Source organism: Anguilla anguilla, chromosome 10 (assembly GCF_013347855.1).
Source record: "Anguilla anguilla isolate fAngAng1 chromosome 10, fAngAng1.pri, whole genome shotgun sequence".
Lineage (NCBI taxonomy): Eukaryota > Metazoa > Chordata > Actinopteri > Anguilliformes > Anguillidae > Anguilla > Anguilla anguilla.
This window is the reverse complement of record NC_049210.1, coordinates 15,052,534-15,068,542: the sequence shown is the minus strand read 5'-3', so window position 1 is coordinate 15,068,542 and position 16,009 is coordinate 15,052,534. Positions and strand designations below refer to the sequence as shown.

Here is a 16,009-nt window from a genome sequence, read left to right as displayed (position 1 = left end):
CTCTGGACGAGGCACAAGAGTAGCAGCAGGTTGCTTGAGTATGCTCATTGCTGGGTCTTAAGTATTTAATTCGTGCCAAGCCAGCCCAAGCCCGCCTCCTCCCCCACTCCTGCTCAGCTCTCTTTAAGCATGTGACTCAGTAACAGACTAGGTGGCAGATTACCAGCCACTCTGTACTGCTTTCTCACTCACTAGTGTGCAAACTGAGCTGAATAACTAACCAGATCCTTTTATTTTTAGTTTTTCTGTAATGCAAAATAACATGACACTTTACCATAGTTGCCTGTGTTTAATTTCGGTATGATAGTTCTTTTTTTAAATCACATGATGGTGATGCTTCAGTTTTAAAGTTTCAACAGAAGCCTTAAGACATAGAAACCTACTAAAGTAGGCAAAAGATTGTACACATAATACAGGGCATAGACAGAATTGCGTATCTGTGGTTCAAATCAACATGTACATGTATCAATATTTGTATTTAAATATTTTGATATTTAAAAACTGGTGACCTAATTTTATTTATATGCACTCAAGTGCTTTATCAGCCATATGTCTCAGATGTAAATTCAAGCATGCACAGACATGCAAAACTCTGTGTTATATTTTGGACAATATAAATAGTCCAACAACCTTCTGAAATATGAGAGATTCGATTCTTTGCAAATTTAGTGACTTCTTGTGTCTCGTGTTCACATGGTCCATGAGCTTTATGTATACGTTCTCCAATTTTAAACCTTCCTTAGGTTTCTACAATCTGCCATTTTAGAGGTTTCATTTGTCTCAGCAATCTGTTGAGATTATTTATTTATGGAATATAAAGATGCACTATTTTATTTGACTTTTATTCAGTATTTTACATATTTTGCTGTGTTTCCTGGATACAGCAGTGGGACGGTGCAGTTGGACCCTACAAACAACCTTTTACTGTAATTTAACTACTTTATAGCAAATATCAAGATGGATTAAATATAAACAATGTAAGATATCCCTGTTAAGGACACATGCCAAGAAAATAACTAAATTTATGAATGTGTGGATTAATGAATGATGTGGGGTATATACATGTTTTATTAGCTGTGTCATGTTTTTCCATGCCTTGTGCCTATGATAATCATTGCTGTTACTATAAACATTAGCAATAAGAAGAAATAATTCCATGTTTCTCTTACTGCTCATTCAACTTCTTAACTTCTTAGCATGAGGATTCATTTATATCCACTAGAGGGCAGAGTTATCGCCATATGGAAGCTACCCGAGCAAGTGCTAGTTATTAATAAATACAACAAATAACTGGAAGAGACCTAGGATTTACACAAGAAAAGCCCTCTAGTCCATTTTATTAATTTTAATTTTTAATTTTTACTGTACTACATAATTGACTGAGTAAGCCTGGCCTAGTTGCTAAGTCTCTTAGTGTATCAGATTGTTAAAGTACCTATATGGGAATTAATGAATGAATGTGTGTGCATGCGAGCTCAAGATTCTGCATGCTTGCGTATGTTTGCTGGGGTGGGGGGTTAGTGTGTGTATGCACATGCATGTATGTGCATATGCATGGTTTCAGATGCATGTGTGGGTTTGGAAAGCTGAAGTTCGGTGAGGGATTGGGGGAGGTGGTGAGAGGAAGCTGAGTATCTGGGACAGGGCTTTTCTGGCTGGAATGATGGGCGTGTTAAATTTCTGCATGCATGATCAATAGGGTTGAATGGGGGGGGGGGGCTTGGAGGGAGATGGATTGGAAGAGTAGGGGTAAAAACTACAGCACAGTTAGAACAATAGGCAGTTATGATGAACAGGGACGGTAGACTGAAAAAAGTAGGAAATGACAAGGAACAAGAATAGGAGTAAAAATAACATAAAGGTGTGAGAGAAATAAAGAACAAATAAAGAAACAGAAAAGGGTACAACTGAACAAATAGGCAGATCATGTTTATTTTGTGTTATTTGTTGTTCTGTTTGTTTTGTCTTTGAAGTCATTTGACAGCACCCAAAAACAGAACAAGACAAGCAAATGAAATGAGAGAAAGACTGGACCCAATATCTGAAGTATTTGTTTATATTTATTTGTATCTATCTATTAGGAACAATGGAAAAAAACATTCATGGAATATTATGTGGTGCATTTGAACCACAGGCCAGGCTTAGTTAGCCCCAGACTACTGTTCATCAGTATTCCCAGAGTGGGCATAACTATGAACCAATAAGACATCATTATCATAAGTGTCTTCTCATATAATCCCAGAGTTAATTAAACCTTGCATAAAGCAGTTAATCATAGTAAATGGACAAACCCTTTAAGATGGAAACATGCATTTTTGCATGTAAAATATTGTTGCCAAAAGATCTGCTGCTGATTGAACCCATCCCTTTGTGTTGGTGTGGAAGTGTCGATCGCAGGCCTACAGATGGTTGGAGATGTGCAGGCGGCTCTCCCATTCTCATGCACTTTGCCACATGCACACCACCACATCCAAGCAGTGGTGGCAGTTTGTCCAATCAGAATCTTCTGCCCATGTTTTCTTGCTGACCTTTTAGATCAGAGTTGATTGTTCCCTCCTGACCTTTGACCCCCTGAGGCCCTGGGACCTGCTCTAAAAGATGCAGGATGTGGAGTGGGGGTGAGTTCTGTATCTTTCTGCCCTTTTTTTGTTGCTCTTGATGCATGTCCCTTTCTTTGAAAAAAAAATCAGCTCCACAGTTTAATGAGTGAAGAAGAAAGGGAGGGAGACTAGAGAAAGCTTAGAAAAAGCTTAGCAAAAAGCAAAAAAAAGGTTTGAGTGTGTGCACAAGTATGTGGTGCTTGCCTACTTTGAAATGCTTTGTCTTGTTTAAAAAAATATAAACATTCTCTCTTGAAAAAATATATTTTTAATGGTTCCAAAGATGGATATTTCTTATCCTATCATTTTATCTGAGAGAAAACCACAAAAATCTGGTGATTTAAATATTTGGAGCCTTCACAAATGATGAGTGAGAATCACACACGCGCACACACACACACACAACCTACACACAAACGCACAACACACACACACAGACATGCATATACTCTCTCGAACAAAGGGAGAATTTTATACCTTGTTTCTCTCTGTCCTCTTTTCCTCAAGGGTAAGGTGGAGTAGGACATTAAACAAAAGACAATACAAATTGGGAAAAAGAGGTGGGGAACAGACATTGCAGGGCAGTGGAAAGTTCACTCTTTTCTGTCTTGAATGTGTCTATCTGAAAGTTAATTTAAAAGTGTAGTAGAGGACTGAACTGTGTAATGTTCTAATTAGAGAGTGAATGACTATTCATTCTTCCGAAATTGTGAATTTCAGAGGAAAAAGAAAAAAGAATCAGGCACCTTAGTTAACACAAGATGCACACAAACACACACACACACAACACATCCATTCATGAACTTGTGTAGTCAGACAGACACACTTACAGCCTCTCCTTCATCTATGTATCACCATTTTAATCCCTTTTCCACTCCCCTCCTCCTTACTGAAGGAACTATCAGTGCCATTCCACTATTCTATTAAAAGGGCCTAGTCGCATTCTTCTTCATGTCCTGCCAATAGAAAGGGTGAAGAAAGAAATAGAGAGAGAGAGAGAGAGAGAGAATAGCAGGGATGTTGCAAAAGAAGACACTGGTTGTGAAATACTGCCAACTGAGGTAGAGAAAGTCATTGGAAGCATGGCTGTGCTTCACTAGAGGGCAAAAGTAGCCATATGGTTGAATGCCTGTTATGGCACTGGATTATGACAAAGCAGTTAGAATATACAGCAGCATGGCCAGGTCACAATGGGAGGAACGAGTCAAAGATACAGCCATGTCATCGTTTGGGCACCATAAAAGTTAAAAGTTTGCAGATATTCGAAGACTGGAAAGTCGGAAGTATGCTGCACTCAATATATTTGTAATTTCAGCTCTATGTTAGTGTGTGTGTGTGTGTGTGTGAGAGAGAGAGAGAGAGAGAGAGAGAGCTGAAGACTTGGAAAGACACGCAAGCCTGTGAGAGATACTGTGAGAGAGAAATGCACATTTGAAATTTGAGGGTAAAAATGAACAGTCACTGTAAGTCTCAACGTTTCTCTGATTTGGTGATTAAAGACAGGTTGTGGGGTGTTGAGTTTCCTCTCTACCAATTATCTGCCAGGTTACCTCAGTATCCACTCCGCCCACATACCTGGTTACCAAGGAAACGGTCGTACCTGCTTGCCAGCCAGCCTGGAGGTAGACCAGCAGTGTGTGCACTATGCACAGGCATTAGAGAAATTCTACTCATGTGTTTCAATCAGGCAGACCTGAGTAAATACTCTAATACAGGCGTAATGTTGAAAGACATTTTTGCTCATCTTAAATGAACAAGTAAAAGAAATACAAAAAAGCAAACGTTTGTTTAAATTTGTAACATTAGGATGAGCAGGTTTGATAAGTGTGTTCAGCACTCAAGCAAGAGTTAATAATGACTTGGCCGGGAAATCTGCAGACGGCGCAGGAGGGAATGGGGCAGAGAGAGGAGGGAAGGCGAGAGAGGGCTGCAGCTGAGGCTCTTTTGTTGGGCTTTGTTAAGCCCAGATTGTGCTCCTCTTTGGGAAAGTGGAAACTCGAAACGCCGTCCCGAGGTCCTGTTACCGGCCGTGAGAGGGAGTGGAAGAACGGAGCGGGGAGGCGGAGAGGTGAGGAGAGGGAACGGGGGAGAGAGGAGGAGACTGAGAACGGTGGGCATATGGGTGGGAATGAAAGGGGGAGGGAGAAAGAGGGACAATGAAGGAGAGAAACTCATACTGTAGATGGGGATGAGCAGCTTACGCAGGATGGGGAGAAAGAGACTGAGAAGAAATGGTAAAAACAAATGGTTATAGAGATAAGCAGCGTGGGGAAGGTGGAGAGAGCATGATAAACACAGTGGGTGTTATTTAACAGCTGTCAGGAAAGAGCATGTGCAGTTTTGATGTTAAAAAAACACTAGCAAAGCATAGCTAAGTGAGAGCGATAGAGAGAAGGTGTAAGTTTAGTGAGCAGGTTTTAGATTTTCAGATTGCCTAAGCATTGAGAGGGAGGAAGTGAATCAAACTGAGAAGCTCTTTCTGGCTCTGGGTTCTGACTGGGTTCAATGGAGGTTGGAGTGAGATAGGAGAGCAAGCAAATTAAAAACAAATGAAAAATCATGTCAAGGACAGTTTTTTTCTCCTTTCGATAGACTATATTCCTTTACAAGAATTTCACATGTAACTTTAGGGTGTAGATCCAACTGTATTTGCATCCTCTGAAGCTTTTGGCCCTTACATTTAATCTGTACAACATGATCAAAAAATTCACTATTTTCACTGGGAACAGATTTGGGGATTTGATGGTCACATTTCAAACTCAGCAGAATCAGAATTAAATTGCAAACCACTTTTTAAAAATCTTGTTGCCTGAATGAACTGATCTGAATATACAGTTGTGTCTGCTAGTTGTATCTGGATTTAGATTTCAGACCTGCACCTGCTGTGAAATCCATCCCTAGCGCTCTACCTTTGTGACTACTTCATCCTTACTATGGTAGTTCACTTGGCTCACGGCCTAAGAATTAAATATATCTGTACTTTGAGCGCCCTCCAGTGGCTGAAAGCAAAATGACCGGACTTAATCTACTATTGCCTTTAATTCAAACAATTACCGATATTTGAAAATCTCTGAGTAGAAAGCACGAGACAAACCTAACTTGTATATCAACCAGGGACTAAACACTGAAATAAAATAAATGAATAAATAAAAGTGCTGAGCTTTGTTTTGTGTCTTTGGGGATGGTGGGTTGATATGAATCAAATCAAGGAGCCTTGACGATAATTGCTGCAGTGTTAATTACTCTTTTGCCAGGATTGGAGTTTAGTGTCTTAATTGGTATGATGTACAACAAGCATCTGCTTGTTTGGGTAAATGCTCTACATTAAGTGCTACAAACTGAACCTTGCCTCTTATATTATAGCTTGTGTTTGTTACTACTGCTACATTTTTTTGTCTCATTGTTCTTAATTGTTTTAAGTTAGGAGGGAGGAGCCAGAAATCATACTTATACATACTTAGATATACTAATGTAATTATATTGATGATAGCAAGTTGTCTTCCCATTCAAGATGACTAATGTGCCTTAATGCAGTATTTCCTATGATTAAAACCAATTTGATATACTTAAAGGTACATGTGCTGTTGAATGCACACGCACAGCACACATATCTTGGCTACCTTAATGGAGAATTTTTTTTATGCATTTATGACAAGTATTTAAAATCTAACACCACTGTATTGCATTGAGCCCTTTTAGAGAATGTTTATTTGAAGTTTATAAAGTCCAGGTAGCCCTTTCAGGGAATATTTATTTGAAGTTGGTAAAGTCCAGTTAGCTCCTTTAAAACAATGATAAATGCATGCTCTGTGAATTACAATGAGAATGGATACCTGAATAGATTAACTGGGTTCCCTAACGTTTCCCATGGCTGTTGTCAGATTATTTACATACAGCAGCTTGGCCGATTTTACTTAGTCTGGATCACAACAGAAATAGATGCCACAGATCACAAGGACATCCAAATACGAAAGTATAATCACAGGGCTACAACAGAATGTTAGTTCATATGTATCTTATCTTATCTGTGTTAAATGTGCAGTTGTTCTGTGAGACCTACATTTGTGTGAGTGTGTGTGTGTGTGTGTGTGCGTGTGTCCTAGAGCATTCAGTAGTGTTTTATGAATTTATAAAAATACATAGATATTACATTTTTTGTGCGCATTCACTATAAGAAAACACCATTTGGACCGGTTCACAGGAAACATAAGGTACCACACATTTACAACGTATTATGTGTTTTGTGTGTGCTTTACGTGCATGTGCATTTAACTTAGAATCATTTAGATTTTACAGCTCAGTTCAGACACTGCACTTTGTCCACAGCACTTAAAGGGATGGTAGGACTTCGGGACAAAGTTCAATTTGAGAGAGAGGGAGAGTGATAGAGAGGAGGAGAGAGAAAGAGAGATTGTGTGTGTGTATGTGTGTGTGTGTGAGAGAGAGAAAGAGAGAGAGAGAGAGGGAGAGAGAGAGAGGAAGGCAAAGATCGGAGTTGGAAGAGGAGGGTTTGAAAAGAAAACAACCTTTGACAGTGAAACAGCAGGTGGATGGATAAAAACTGGGCTGTCCAACTAGTGAAAAACAGAGGCGAAAAACAAACAGGAAAAGCGAAAGCCACCCTCTTCCTGGAATTCGATGGAGAAAAAATGAAGCAAACACATTGAACCAAATCCTTAATTTTCGGGCAAAGGGAGAAAGAAAGCAGGAAAATAGCATTAGCGTGCCGGCGTGAGCATAAGAGCTCACTGTATTCTTGTGCATTAGCTGAAAGCGTGTGGCCTGTGACGGAGAGACAGAGAGATTCCAAACAGACAGCGTTCGAGGGCTAAAGGTTGGGGGTAGGGGGAGGGGGGTGGGGCAGAGGGGAGTTTGGGGGGTGGGGTGGGGGGGCTCAGAGAGGCAGTTTAATGGAAGGAGAGGAGGGAAGAGGGGCAGCCATGGCAGGACGTCTGTCTGCCCTCCAGGAGCAGCTGATATGGGCTCTGCTGGGTTCGGGGCTGTCTCGGGAGGTCCTGGTTCAGGCTCTGGGGGAACTAGAGCGGGAGAGGGCCTCGGCAGGGGGAGAGAGTGGAGACAAGGGGGGCGGTGAGAGCTCGGAAGAGGGAGAGGAGGATTTTCCGCCTCCCATTTTCAGGGAGCTGGACAGACTTCCCCCCGAAGAAGCAGCAAGACAGAGAGCTGAAGTGGACAGACTGCTGCAGTAAGTTTCTCTCACAGGCTTGTGTGTCCTTCCAAGTCTTCATCTCTCTCTCTCTCTCTCTCTCTCTCTCTTTCTCTCTCACCTGTTAATTTATCCACTCAGCACAAACCCATATTCCTCCAACAGCAGCGCAACACACCTGAAACTCTTTGCCAGTGTTTCCACAATAAATGTCAACAAATAGTTCTCCATTCTGTTTTCGTTCTGTCTCAAACCCCTGCACATTTAGGTTCCAAAGAAATTCAGCTGAACACCTTGCCTTTCTCCTCCTCATTGCAGCTCACGCTCTCTGTGTTTCTTTCCTGTTCCGCCTGCCCGGCCCCTCTTTTCCATCCTGGAGGAAAGTTCCAGAAAACAAAAGCACAGATTAGGTTACCTGTCAGCATCTTCTTCTCTCTTGCATCCTTTGTCTCCAGTTTGGTTTTCCTTCCAAAACTCTGAGCAGGCCCCCTTCCTCTCTCCTTCTCCATCTCTTTCCCTTTCTGCTCTGTTTCTATCGGTCCGTGTGGTGAATATAAAGGAGAGGGTTCCTCCTTTCTCTGGTTACTAATTACCTATCCTTTCATTATTCGTTGGTCATTTCTCCCTCTCTAATAAATGAGCTACATGGATGGCTTAAGATTAACAGACAGATACACACAGAGGGTGAGAGAGAGAGAGAGAGAGAGAGTGAGTGTGTGAGAGAGGGAGGGAGAAAGAGAGAGCTAACCTAACATCAGGAGAAAACTATCTTGACAGTGTTGTGCATTTGTAATAATCACAGTTTAATAGTTTTCCCATTCTAATGTGCAAAGATGAATTTCAATTTATATGCAGGGGCACAGTAAATGACCTTGAGTCAAACATTTGGGATTGTATGAAATTCTTAGGTCAAGATGAACAGATGGAAAAGCTTTCTGTGTATGTACTATTCCTCAGAATTACATGTTCCTTTGTAAATTTGGGGAACATCTAAATTATGTCACAGTGCTATACAGTATGAGATACATAGTTAGGAAAGGTATGTGCGTGTGTGTGTGTACAAAAAGGAAAAGTGTGGTATGAGTAAAAGTTTGAGGCGTGTGTGTCTCTGAGCACAGATCACTGTGTGAGTGTGAGAGAGTGTCAGGTGTGTGTTTATTTGCTGTTTATGAGTGTACTTATTTTCCAGAGAAGTGGACTTTGCCCTGCTGTCCTGCTGCTTATCTCACACAGTCAACACACTCTCTCTCTCTCTCTCTCTCTCTCACTCACTTTCTCTCTCTCTCTCTTTGACTCTTTTTCTCTCTCTTTCTCTCTCTCTCAGTTCAGTAATGCAATATTGACTAAAGGACTGAACGTTACAATATTGCCAAAGTATAACATTGAAACAAGGCATTGGTAAAATTATTATTTTTAAATGTAAACGAATACATAAAATAAACAATACTACTACTACTACTACTACTACTACTACTACTACTACTACTAATAATAATAATAATAATAATAGTATATAATGTCAATGGAGATAAACTCAATTCATAAAAGTGGTTGTTAGTTTTTTTTAAAATAATTTTTGAACTGCATTTCTATCATCTTGCAAATGCGCATGCATTGGTTTACAAATGATGTCTATATTGTGCAAAAAAGTATGTTAAAATTGAATATATCATGAGCGATTGAAATGTGTTCAAGGCTAACATTTGCATTGTTCAAGCTTTGGGAGTTGTCTGTGTGTGTGTGTGTGTGTTTGTTGCCAGGGAGGACCCGTGGCATGTAGCCAAAATGGTGAAAAGCTATATGCAGCAGCACAACCTGCCTCAGAGAGAGGTGGTAGAGTCCACAGGGCTCAACCAGTCCCATCTCTCTCAGCACCTCAACAAAGGAACTCCCATGAAAAACCAGAAGAGGGCAGCACTGTACAGCTGGTACGTCAGGAAGAAGGGAGAAATCAGCCAGCGTGAGTATTGCCAAGGATGTCTGTCCCTGTGGAACTCTAGGCCTGGCCACTGATCAGGCTATGGGTTTCCAAGCCCCTGGTGTGCAGAAACTGAGGGATTGTGAGAGATTAAAAATCGAAGCTCATGTCTGTCTGTGTCTAGTGCATGAGACACCGGCTGAAACCAGCTGCATTAGATTTAGATTTTTAGATCATAGAGCCTTTTGGAGAATGAGAAAACACAGCAGAGATGGTGAGCAAACATGTCCTTCTCACCTGTCACCTATCTGCTGAAGTCAATGGGTGAAAACTATGATTTGCAGAAATATACTCCAAGATTTTTCCATTGATTTGTGGACTGTTTCTGTCATTTTTGCCTTCAATAACTATGCTGCTTGGCCTCCCAGTTAATATATTCTATTAAACACACCTGTGAACACAGTCTTACAGGTGAATTAGTCCTACAGGTGAATTAGTTACCGTGTCAATATTTCACCCATAATAAGTTTAAGGGTCCAATGAATTACTGGAATTACTGCCTGTAAAGCAGCAGTTTAAATACTGAGATAGAAATTGGAGGAAGTGGTGGAATAAGAAGCTCAGCTGACACCCATATTAAATGCATTGAGGTGGAATCAGTGGGTGATGCAGCGTTCTGATGGCCACCTCTCTTTTTCCAGAATTCACAAATGCCAGCCGAGGAATTCTACTGGGGGAGGAGTCAGGGGAGGATGTGCGAAAAGGCCGGAGGAACAGGTTTAAGTGGGGTCCCGCCTCCCAGCAGATCCTCTTCCAGGCTTATGAGCGACAGAAAAACCCCAGCAAGGAAGAGAGAGAGGGGCTGGTGGATGAATGCAACAGGTTAGTGGGTACAGGAGGTGTGAGTGGGAGGGGGTGGTGAGGAATACTTTCATTTCTCCTCTGTCTCTCACTGTCAGACCAGCCCTGAAACAACACATCTTTTGTGTCAGTATCTCTCATTGTCCGTATCCCTTAGTGCCAGTGCTGTTGAGTGTCAGTGTGCCCTCGGTGTGAGTGCTACTGAGTGTCAGTGACTCTCAGTGTCATTGTTGCTGAGTATCAGAATCTCACAGTCAGTCAGTGTCCCCTCAGTTTGTTTGTGTCAGTGGCAAAAAGCATTTCAACTGCTTTTCTGACGCAGAAGCAGATGCTACAAGGTTTCAGTATCTATGTTGTATTTACTAAACAGTCACAATGGGTTGTGCATATGTATACCTGGAGTGAATGCACTAAAACAGAGTGGAGATCATGTAAATTAGGCCAATTAGGTATCACGTCCAATTTACTAAAGCATGCATCTCCCCTCTTTGGGTGAGAATTTTTAGAACTCCTGAAAGCAGTTGGTAATTTGCACTGATCTACTGCAGCTTGTAGCTCATATGGCAGAGAAGAGCATCGGGCTGTACACACATCCTCCACAGTCAAATACGTTTCCTTTGTGGGCTGAATGGGGTGGAGATGAACAGCTGCCTCCTCTGATGCGTAACACTCTGATTCGTGGGATTTAAAATACGTTTCACACATTTCTACAAATCACTTCCTGTTTATTTTCAGATATAATATGAAATTGCATGTTTTATTGAAAGGACACAAGACTTCTATTGAAGTCATCAGCTAGTAGTGTAAAATTGCAGTTCAGAATTTAAACAATTTGAACCATTGTTCTGTGTATGTGTTCAGTAGGGTATATAATGAATTGTGAATAGTGTTACCTTCAGACACTCTGTGGCCTTCTCCCCTCACAAGTTCATACACGTCTCTTCCTTCCACCCCCACTACATGCTCATTTTACAGGGATTTCCCACCTCTTGTTCTGTTTGTGTTAATATTCTTTAGTTGGACCACCACTTGTGTCTTTTGCCCTCGTGAAGTTTTTCTTATTGTCGGCATATAACATCATGTCATCTTTTCTTTACATCCTCTATTGTTTGTTAGTTTAATTATACCTAATGAATACATTTTGTATGTCATGTCACTCCAAATTTTTATCCTTTCCATTCCTATATGCTGTGAAGCTGTACCTTGTTGAACATTACCATGACCTATTTCTTGTTATACAGAACCAGTCTTGGTAATGTGTTGTTAATGTGTCAATATCTGCGACCACGAAATATAGCAAATGTTTTGTGCTGCGACTATTTCCTTAGTAAATGTGGCCCCCAGTGTAACTGTAGCTGAGTGTCAGCATCTTACAATGTCAGTGTCCCCTTGGTGTCGGTGTCTCTCAGTGCTCAGTTTCCCCTTGGTGTCGGTGTCTCTCAGTGCTCAGTGTCTGTTGGTGTCTCTCAGTGCTCAGTGTCAGTGTCCCCTTGGTGTCGGTGTCTCTCAGTGCTCAGTGTCAGTGTCCCCTTGGTGTCGGTGTCTCTCAGCGCTCAGTGTCAGTGTTCCTCCCCCAGGGCAGAGTGCCTTCAGCGGGGGGTGTCCCCTTCCCAGCTGGCTGGACTGGGCTCTAACCTGGTGACAGAGGTGCGAGTGTACAACTGGTTTGCCAACCGGCGCAAAGAGGAGGCTTTCCGACACAAGCTGGCTCTTGACACGCCGTATAACAGCCAAACAGCAAGCTCCTCCAGCCACGCCTTACCCACAAGCCCCTCTCATGGTAACTTCAGCGAAACCTCACATTTGCTAACTCAAAACCATTTCTGATTTACCATAAATTACAATACAGGAAGTACAAGTAGTATATTTCAAAGTAAAGAGAGAGAGAGAGAGAGGAGAGAGAGAATGCATTTTCACCTGGATCAGAACCTTGACATAATTTAATCACTTCCACACATTCTCTGTCTCTCTCCCACAACTCAGGCATGAAATATACGCAGCAAGTGGCCAATGAGAGCCTGGGATCAGGCCATCATGTGGACAGGAGTGTGGGTGGGCGTCTAGTTGTCAGCCCTGTCCAGCTAGAGCCAAGCCACACCCTTCTGGAAACACATCACAAACCTGTAAGACCTCATACCACACTGGAGCATCACAAGAACAGCAAAGAATTCAGGAAAAATGCAATGAAGGAAAAAAGACATAAGGGGGGGGGGGAGGGGCTAGTTTTATATGTACACTATAATATCATATGACAAAACAAGCCATTAAGGAGACAAACACTGAAAATAATACAATATTCACATTATAAACAGAAATGTCATAATGACAACATGATCCATACAGTAAGATTACACAAATGGATTTGGGGGAGGGGGAGGGGCATAAAAAGCTATTAGTAAGCTAAGTATTAATTGCAAAGGACACCAGTAGTAGTGGAAGTGGCTGAAGATCATCTCTTAAATTACCTTCATCCTTAATTGTCAGGACGATGGCCTCTTTTCTCCCCTTCTTCTCTCTCTCTATCCTTCCTCCTCCTTTATCAGGTGTCAGGAGGTGGCCCTCTCCCGCCTGTCAGCACGCTGACTGCTCTACACAGTCTGTCTGCCTCGCCCGCACCTCCCCAGAGCCTCATCATGGCCTCCCTGCCGAGTGTCATGAGCCTCGGGGAGTCATCGCTTCTGATTGGTAACCTGCTTTGACCACCTGTCCAATTACTGACATGCTAATTGTAGTGGAGCAGTGAGGCTCACACCCTGTTAACCCCAAAGAGGGAGGAGCTGTCATATATCAGGCTCACTGAACCTGTGGAAAAGCAGTCCCTTGATTGGAGAACACAAGTTGGTAATTGACTGTGCATGACAATTGACTCTCCATCGATTATGGGGCTTGAGAAACCTCACTCACTCACCATCACTATATTTCGATGTAATATATAATACATATTCTGACACAGTGACTTCATATCAGCCTGGTTAACTTAATTGGCACATTGAGTAAAACACCAACACACTTACTGGTAAGCACCCTTATGCACACTATCATATGGACGGGGAAAAGCACTCTTTTGTCCTTAAGCAATGCACTGAATTTGAATTGCCCCAGTATCTCTCCCTCAATAAGGTTGATCAGCTAAATAAATAAATATCAGTCTTTATCATCTGAACTCCCTCACTCTGGATACATTAGTACATAAGTGTTCTTCTCATCTATCTCCTTGTCCACAGGTCTGGCCTCTTCTCAGCCCCAGACTGTTCCAGTCATTAATAACGTTGGAGGCGGTTTCACCACCCTCCAGCCAATCTCCTTTCAGCAGCAGCTCCACACCTCGCATCAACAGCCAATCGCACAGCAGTTTCAAAATCACATGGGGCCCAGCTCCTTCATGGCGACAATGGCACAACTTCCATGCCACAGTAAGGGTACCCAGGCACAGAATGTATGAACTGAAGCCAGGTTGATTTTAATAAGTTCATTAGTTAAATTCAGGCCTCTTGAGGTTAGTGTGCTATGGGATCAGTGATGTCATGCCACCTCTGCCCTCCCCGTTACAGTGTACAGCAAATCCGAGCTGTCCTCCTACACCCCCTCAAGTCTCCTGTCCCAGGCCATGGTCATCACAGATAGCAGCAGTCTCGGAACACTCACTAGCCTAACTGCAGTCCGACAGGTAACACTCACCGGCACCCAGGGTTTTTAAAATAGGATTAAATAGGAATAAATGTATTCACGGAAGCCAATCTGTGAGGGATTTAGCCATTAACATTGAGCAGAATACTTCTGGTTTGACTCCAGTAAGTATGTAAATCAATATGAAACCAATATTAATAATCCAACAAGTACATGGTACATCTTGTGATGTACTTTACATTACACATAACAAAAAAAGTGACTCAATAGCCACAGGTTAAAAGACACATGACATAGGTCGAGTGTACACAAGGCAAAAACTGATGATTTGTGGTCAAACTGAGGAAGGCAGCTATACAATATAACTACAAAATTATTTATCTGTATTTCACGGAGGATGAACAACAAATATATGAAGAATCAGCTGCCCAACAAAATGCTAGAATTCTTAAATTTCACAAATAATCTTTGTTTTCTCTTGGTACTTTCTCTTCTTAGGAAAGATTCAACCACATTATATGCAAAAGCTAACTGGTCTATATGTTCATAAAGCCCCATTGCAAATCTGCTTTGGTCCCTCAGATTCTATCCTCAGACCCTGAGGACCAGACAGACCCCCCCCTCCAAGAGCCCTCTCTTCACCTGCATGCCAGCTCACCTGTGCCAGGTAACACTTACCCGAGACTCATCAAACAGTATACAAAAAGCTGTATTTGAAGTAGGCCTCACAAGGCCTAGACATCTTGCCATGTTCTCTGCCCGCAACAATACTCAACAGCAGCAATCTGAGTTTATTCACTGGCATTTTTGAGTACAAGAAAAGTGGAATTAAGTTACATGGGAGGACTGATGTGTATTGCTGCCACACATTCTGCAGCCATCAGAACTGGGTTTAGACCCAGTAATAGTAGAGGCTGTTTGGAATGTTCAGAATTTTCAAAGTGTTGTCATAATACACTGAGAATCTGAATCATTTATTGACTGGAATTATTACTTACATATCCAAAGCCTTACAGTTTTGACATCTCTGACAATAGATGCAAAAACACTACTCTATGTTTTCAAATGGTGTATTCAAATTGTGTATTTTTACAGACCTTGAGACAATGACTCTATACTTTAAAGGCTGGCTCTTTCTCTCATTTCTCTCGCAGTTTCCTCTGGGAGTTTGGAACTTTACCCTCCATCGCAGTCTAGTGAGACTCACGCACCACACCTCCTAGGTTCTCCATCAGCAGACATTGACCCCTACATCCCTGCACAGATGGTATCAACTGCACAATAGCCACAGTAGAGTGCGGATCTACTATTTCAGAGAATGGGGGGAAAGGCCATGAAGTGTCTATGACACATTTACTGGAGAAAGTGCCTAAGTGGTATCGGATGGGAGTAGTGGAGAGATTCTTTGCAGAGCAAGATATAAAAACCCATTTACCAATAACTACTACCTCTGTTTCAATCAGCCATTACCTACAGAGAGCCGACTGCCTCGACAAACACGCAAAGCCAGGACTAAGACACTGCCAGGAGGCTTATCAGCAGCAGCAGTCAGAGTTCTGATTACAGTTGTGAATGTTATACGAAAAGAATCACTGTAGTTCCAGTAAAGAGAAATCTATTATAATTGTTTTGCGTAGTTGTGTGGCTTATTTACTCCAAGGCGCCCGGCCTCCTGTGACAGAACTCATGGTGCATTTGGTAACTAACAACATGAAAGAACGGTGGTACCCATCAAATTTTAATAATGCATCTGTGAAGGCTTATATTGACAAATTATGGCCAGTCAGCTACTACTGCACACCAGTGGATGAATTCCCAAACGCTCCCCATGCAGCTGGG

The 16,009-nt window shown here is 42.0% G+C and overlaps 1 protein-coding gene and 1 long non-coding RNA gene across 3 annotated transcripts; one reads left to right on the top strand and one right to left on the bottom strand.

The window, feature by feature from the left end:
• Positions 1 to 2,042: 2,042 nt before the first annotated feature.
• Positions 2,043 to 8,271, bottom strand: LOC118206218. Its single transcript, XR_004761156.1, has 2 exons — positions 8,180 to 8,271; positions 2,043 to 2,591 (listed from the first exon to the last, which is right to left on the bottom strand). It is a non-coding gene; the product is annotated as an uncharacterized LOC118206218 (long non-coding RNA).
• On the top strand, positions 7,511 to 15,798 carry hnf1a (HNF1 homeobox a). 2 transcript variants are annotated; one of them, XM_035378570.1, is made up of 10 exons: positions 7,511 to 7,803; positions 9,525 to 9,724; positions 10,384 to 10,564; positions 12,121 to 12,323; positions 12,527 to 12,666; positions 13,087 to 13,228; positions 13,768 to 13,956; positions 14,095 to 14,210; positions 14,753 to 14,837; positions 15,325 to 15,798. In XM_035378570.1, exons 1-10 carry the CDS (start codon positions 7,511 to 7,513, stop codon positions 15,453 to 15,455), a joined length of 1,680 nt encoding a protein of 559 aa, XP_035234461.1. In that variant the 3' UTR covers positions 15,456 to 15,798. The 2 variants fall into 2 exon arrangements, with proteins under 2 accessions (XP_035234461.1, XP_035234462.1); XM_035378571.1 differs by lacking the exon at positions 7,511 to 7,803 and adding an exon at positions 9,013 to 9,162 and having other exon boundaries at positions 15,325 to 15,455.
• Positions 15,799 to 16,009: the final 211 nt, after the last annotated feature.

Bases quoted from the DNA above. Each gene is read 5' to 3' on its own strand.
- hnf1a (XM_035378570.1), top strand. From the start codon at position 7,511: ATGGAAGGAGAGGAGGGAAGAGGGGCAGCCATGGCAGGACGTCTGTCT. The intron at 12,667-13,086 runs GTAAGACCTCAT...CTCCTTTATCAG, and splicing joins TGGAAACACATCACAAACCT to GTGTCAGGAGGTGGCCCTCT. The intron at 13,957-14,094 runs GTAAGGGTACCC...TCCCCGTTACAG, and splicing joins GGCACAACTTCCATGCCACA to TGTACAGCAAATCCGAGCTG.